The sequence below is a fragment of the Neophocaena asiaeorientalis genome, unplaced genomic scaffold, assembly GCF_003031525.2.
Source record: "Neophocaena asiaeorientalis asiaeorientalis breed wild unplaced genomic scaffold, Neophocaena_asiaeorientalis_V1.1 scaffold43, whole genome shotgun sequence".
Classification (NCBI taxonomy): Eukaryota; Metazoa; Chordata; class Mammalia; order Artiodactyla; family Phocoenidae; genus Neophocaena; species Neophocaena asiaeorientalis.
This window is the reverse complement of record NW_020173674.1, coordinates 491559-497355: the sequence shown is the minus strand read 5'-3', so window position 1 is coordinate 497355 and position 5797 is coordinate 491559. Positions and strand designations below refer to the sequence as shown.

General features: G+C 63.3%; 1 protein-coding gene across 1 annotated transcript in view; it reads left to right on the top strand.

The window, feature by feature from the left end:
* The first annotated feature begins 2470 nt into the window (after positions 1-2470).
* PIDD1 (p53-induced death domain protein 1) overlaps positions 2471-5797 on the top strand; it is a 5865-nt gene continuing 2538 nt past the window's right edge. Inside the window, exons 1-8 of the mRNA XM_024749368.1 lie at positions 2471-2564; positions 2791-2884; positions 3228-3607; positions 4044-4457; positions 4798-5007; positions 5094-5148; positions 5311-5512; positions 5590-5715. Coding sequence (XP_024605136.1) covers positions 3304-3607; positions 4044-4457; positions 4798-5007; positions 5094-5148; positions 5311-5512; positions 5590-5715 — 1311 coding nt within the window. The 5' untranslated portion in view covers positions 2471-2564; positions 2791-2884; positions 3228-3303. The remainder of the gene's footprint in view (positions 2565-2790; positions 2885-3227; positions 3608-4043; positions 4458-4797; positions 5008-5093; positions 5149-5310; positions 5513-5589; positions 5716-5797) is intronic.

Below are 5797 nucleotides of genomic sequence, written 5' to 3'. Positions count from 1 at the left end.
GAAGCCTCGCGCGTGCGACTTCGGCGGCGTTAGGCACGGAAAGGAAGGCGCCGGTGCGGGGGGCGGGGATAATTCGCTACCCAGAAGCCTCCGGAACCAGCGCGCAGCGCCCCTTGAGGGCGCCTCCTAGTGATGTCAGACGGTGCCTAGCCCAGGAGGACGTAGGTGACGCCATTATCCCGTCTTGTCCCGCAGCCACCGCCGCAAAGGCGAAAGGCAGTTCCGGGACGCCTTCTTGTATACAGTGGGGTGAGTGCCCCCGAGATCCCTGGGGGAAGCGGGGCAGAGCGAGACGCGAGTCCGAAGTGCAGCGTTTTTCCCTTTAGGGCTCCCAGGATGCCACGCGGCGCCTACAGCCCCCACCATGCAGCGCAGCCTTCACGCCCAGGACGCATCTCTGCGGGAGAGGCTGACGCGGCCGGCAAACTACAAGTCCCATGGTGCATGGCTACCGGAAGCGCGGTTACGCTGCTGCGTGCGCGGGCCGCACGTGGCCCGGGCGCTATTGCACTGGTCCAGACCGCTGCCCTTTCGGGTCTCAGGTGGTCCCCAGCCGCGGGAACAGGAGTTCGCTGTCCGGCCCGCCCAGTGGGGTGGGCGAGCTGCTCCGCGCGCTCACACCGCCGACCTGAGCTGCTGCTTCCCCCCAGCGCCTTGGTGGGAGCTCCGGCCGAAGCTGGGAGGCCCTGTCACCGCCGCCCCGAGGAGCGGAGCCAAGAGTGCCGAAGCCCACGTGACTCCCCCCCCCACCCCCCCGCCCTGGCCTTGTCGGCTCGGGACAGACCTCAGGGTCCACACGGACGTAGCACACGTAGCACACGTCACTCATTCACTCTCCGTGTCAGGAACCCTGCTGCAGGCTGGCGTCAGTCCTGAGAGGGAACAGGCCCGGTTCTGCCTCCGCAGAACTCAGGTTCTAGTGCGCGGACACACAAAGTAAATAAACGAGGTAGTCCCAGGCTGACACTGTCACGGGGCTGAAGGATGAGTAGGAGCCGGCCCTGCGAAGACGTGGGGCGAGCATCAGCCCCCAGGGGTCAGATGCAAAGGCCCAACTAAGGTGGCCGGAGATGGGTTCAGAGGCAGCAGCCAGCCCATGCGGGCTCTGACAGCAGGTGAACCCGCATGTTAGCGCCAAGCACTGGTTTGTTAACGCAAGCCACACGGTACCCTTATCGTATAGATGAAGTCAGGCGTAGAAAGGTTTTCTTGCTCAGGGTCACACAGCTGCGGTAAAGTGGGGAAACCATTTGGGAAGGATGGGACTTTACTGCAATCACACAAGCAAGTGTTGTGATTGTTTTTATTTAAATTTTTAAATGGTAAAATAATACATAACGTAAAACTTACCATTTTAACCATGCAATTTAGGGGCACTAGGTGCATTGACATTGTTGTGCAATCATCACCCCCATCTAGCTCCAGAACTTCTCAAACTGAACTCCATACACATTAAACAATAGCTCCCCATTCCCCTCCCCCAGCCCCTGGCCCCCACCATTTTACATTCCGTTTCTATGTATTTGACTGCTCTAGAGACTTTACAGAAGTGGAGTCATACAGCATTTGTCCTTTTGTGTCTGGCTTGTTTCTTTAGAGTAATGCTCTCAAGGTTCATCCACATTATAGCATGTGTCAGGATTTCATTTCTTTTTAAGACTGAATAATGTTCCTGTGATTGGTTTTTTGTTTGTTTGTTTTAAATTATTCTGGCAGCTATGTGGAAACTGAAGAGGGCATAGGAGCTGGGGAGAATGGAGGCCTGGTGGAAACTGCCCATCCGGGTAGGAGGGATGGCGGTAGCTGGCGAGGGTGGAGGAAAGAGGGTGCACACGGTATCATTTGGGGCAGAACAGGCAGAAGCAGATGCGTTCATGTGTCCGTTTATAGGCACCGACTGTGCGGGGTGAGGAGGCGGGGGTGGGGAAGGTTCTCGAGAGTCAGACAGACCTGGTTTGAGGTCCTTGGCTTTGGCACTCACCAGCTAGTGGCCTTGGGCAACATCTGATCTCTCGGAGCCGCCTTTTCCTTCCTTGTGAGATGCGGAAAGATAGGAGGCAGCATGTAAGGAAGTCCACTGCTGGGGGCATGTGACCCACAGTGATCACCCTAAAAGGAGGGCCATTGCAGCTGGGGCCCAGGCTCTGCAGGGCTTGAGAGGAGGCCTTTGGGGCTGGCTGGGGACATTCTCAGAGCTGTCCTCTGGCAGGAGGTGGTGTGGGGCAGCAGCTTTAATCAGCACCCAATACCCCCTGCAGCCAGAGATCGCACTAGCTCATTTCAGCATGGGGCCGGGAATGCACAGCCCTAGAGCTGAGCGGGCCCAGGGCCCGAGAGAACCTCTGAAAGGTTGGGTTTGGTGGCGCGCAACGCGGGCCCTCCCACGGAAGGCTGGACGGCAGAGGCACGCAGGCCTACAGGAAGCTGAGTGCAGCAGGGCGGCGACCGGCGGAGGGCGGGCGGGCGGGGCGGGAGGGACACTGAGATCCCGGCCTGCGGACCCTCGCCGGACATGAGGCGAGCTTCCGATGCGGCAGGACCCGGAAACGCGCCGCCGGGAGCAGGTGACGCGCGGGCCGCGGGCGCGCCGTGGGGAGGGCGGCTCGGGGAGGGCGCGCTCTTCCGCCCAGGACCCTACCCGAGCGGTGGGGGCCGCGACTGCGCGGTGCACCGACCTTCTCCGCGGACCGAGGTGCGAGCTGGAAGTGGCGGGGAGCCCACCTCCAGGCGCCAGGAAGTGGGGTCCGGTCCTTAGGAACCTCCTCACACTCGCTGCTCTGACATACGCAGGCACGATCACCCGACCCTTGCCTGGAACACCGGCCCCACGTGGTAGATGAGAGCCGGGACCTCTGGTCAAAGCCGAGGAATGTGACGGTTGGAGGTGGGGCTGGACCCAGAGGGGGTGGGGGGTGGAATAGGACCTGACACCTCTAGGAGTCCCTTGTCAAGTTTCCAGATTTGGGACGTGAGGCCTCACTTTTCCCCTCTCCCTCAAGCATGTCCCCAAGCCCCTCTGCACACAGAGGTCTCCTTGCCTGCTGCCTTCCCAGCCTTGGAGAGTCCTATTCCCCGGCCCCATTTCAGCGATTATCTGTCCAGCAGCCTAGGCTTTGGGCTCTGGACCAGCTGGCCTGGCTCAAGAGCTCTCCCCAGCCAGAGTCCCCCTTCCTCTGGCTAGAGGACGCCCAGCCCCCTCCTACCCGCTCCTCCCCCTGACTCTGCAGCCTCCCTGGGCCCTGCCTGAGCAGGCCTGCCTGGCGAGCTGGGACATGTCTGGCCCCCGAGGACAGCCGGTGGGCGATGGCTGCAGTGGCGGAGGGGCTGGAGCCCGAGACAGCGGCTGTAGAAGATGCGGCAGGAGCCGTTACAGATGCTGTGGATGCGAGGCTGGGGGCGCCCCCTCTCCTGGCTGGGAACCGGCTGAGCCTGGACCTACACCCCAGGGGCTGCCATTGGCTGCTGCACCTGTGTGCCAAGCAGGTCCGTCAGTTGCTGGAGGTGGAGTTCCTGCAGCTGAGTGGCCACGAGGACCCTCAGCTGCTGCAGGCCACCCTGGCCCGTCTGCCCTGGAGCCTGCCACGCCTCCGCTCCCTGGTCCTCAAAGGTGAGCCCCACCTGGTCCCAGCCGCATCGCTGGCTCCTGCCTCTGCTTCTTGGTCCTGAAAGGCAAACCCCGGCCCCAGCCTCATCGCTGTTCTCTGCACAGCACTACCCGACCCCTTTTACCCCGAGAGGAAGCTGGCTGAGCCTGGGCTCCTGGACCTGGCAGCTGCCAGTGGGGTCTCCAGCAGACCCCAGTGTGGGTATTTCTCCTGGGGTGGGTCACGGGTGGTGACTGTCAGCCGAGACGAGGCTGTGTTGTCTGTCGCTGCCTCTTTCATTTGCTGGTGACTCTCCAGTATCTGTGTCCATCTCTCGCTGTCTAAGTGGGGTTGGGGTGGAGGTCTGTGTTCCCATGCACCTATTTCCCTGGCTGGCAGGGCTGAGCTGGGACCTGGGACTCTGGCTCTGAGAGCCATGTCTGCCTTTCCCCCACCCAGGTGGGCAACATCGGGACGCTCTGGGTGCCTGCCTCCGGGGATCCCTCGCCACGCTGCCCGCCAGCCTGAGTGGCCTAGCCCACTTGGCCCACCTGGACCTGAGCTTCAACAGCCTGGAGACATTGCCAGCCTGTGTCCCACAGTTGTGTGGCCTGGATGCCCTCCTGCTCTCTCATAACTGCCTCTCAGAGCTGCCTGAGGCCCTGGGGGCCCTCGCCGCCCTCACCTTCCTCGCTGCCACCCACAACCGCCTGCGAACGCTGCCCGCAGCCCTGGGGTCCTTGTCCAGCCTGCAGCGCCTCGATCTCTCTGAGAACCTTCTGGATGCTCTGCCCCCTGAGATCGGAGGCCTGAGCAGCCTGGCCGAGCTCAACCTCGCCTCCAACCGGCTGCAGGGCCTCCCTGCCTCCCTTGGTGAGTCGCAGCCTTGGCTCCCCGGGCCTGATGGGCCTGATGGGCCGTCGGCCACTGCCCAGCCTGCCCTGTCCCACAGCCCACTCTCCTGTGCAGGGCCTCGCGCACACAGGCTGGCCCACCTCGAGCCTTCGCCCTCCTCGGCAGCCCTTGCTTGCCCCCCACTTCCCTGGCTGTTGAGGCTCCCTGTGCAGGCCTGCCCGAGCTCTCTCGTCCAGCCAAAGGGCGGAGACTGAAAGGGCTTCTCTGGGAGGCCCCAGCGTGAGCGGCCTGGCCTGGCGCTGCAGGGCTGGGGTGGCCCTGTGTGGCCTCCGCGGTCCCTAAGCTGGCGCCCCTGCAGCGGGCCTGCGGTCCCTACGGTTCCTCGTTCTGCACAGCAACCTTCTGGCTTCGGTACCTGCCGGCCTGGCCCGTCTCCCGCTGCTCGCCCGGCTCGACCTGAGGGACAACCAGCTCCGGGACATCCCCCCCGAGCTACTGGATGCCCCCTTCGTGCGACTGCAAGGAAACCCCCTGGGTGGGCCTAGCCCCGACCCCCACAGTCCTCCAGGTAGGCTCACTGGTGGGGACGGGGGAAGACCACAGACAGGACGCAGGTGTCGTCACCATCCTAACAGCCCATCTGTCCTTCCACAGGGACACCCGTGGTCCCAGAAATGCCCAGACTGTTGCTGACTTCAGATCTGGACAGGTATGGTGTGGAGGAGGGGCCGGGCTGCAAAAGCGTCTGTCCACCCTGTCACCCTGTCCACCTGCCTGTGCCTTGGGGGTCTCCTAGAGTTGCCCAGGGCGCCAGACTCAGACATGTGGGACCCTGCTGCATCTGACCCGTTGTCCACCCTGTCTCCCTCAGCTTCGCCGTGACCTCCCTAGGCTGCTCTGTGACCCTGGCCTGCGGTGTCCGCCTGCAGTTCCCTGTGGGAGCCACTGCTACCCCTGTTACCATCCGCTATCGACTGTGGCTGCCAGAGCCCCGCCTCGTCCCTCTGGGTCCCCATGACTCTCTGCTCAGTGGTGTCCTGGAGCTGCAGCCCCACGGGGTGGCCTTCCAGAAGGTACGGCCGGGGCGGGTCGGGGCAGGTGAGGAGGGCCCCACCGTGGCCCTGGCACTCACAGCACCCTTGCCTGGCAGGACGTGGGCCTGTGGCTGCTCTTTGTGCCCCCACGGGCCCGGCGTTGCCGTGAGGTGGTGGTCAGGACCCTGAGTGACAATAGCTGGAGTGACCTGGAGACCCACCTGGAGGAAGAGGCGCCCAAGGTGAGGGCTGTCCAGGCCCATCTGGGAAGGGAGCATCTCTGCCCTTGCCCAACTGTCCCCCCCCAATGCCCGGCGAAGCCCC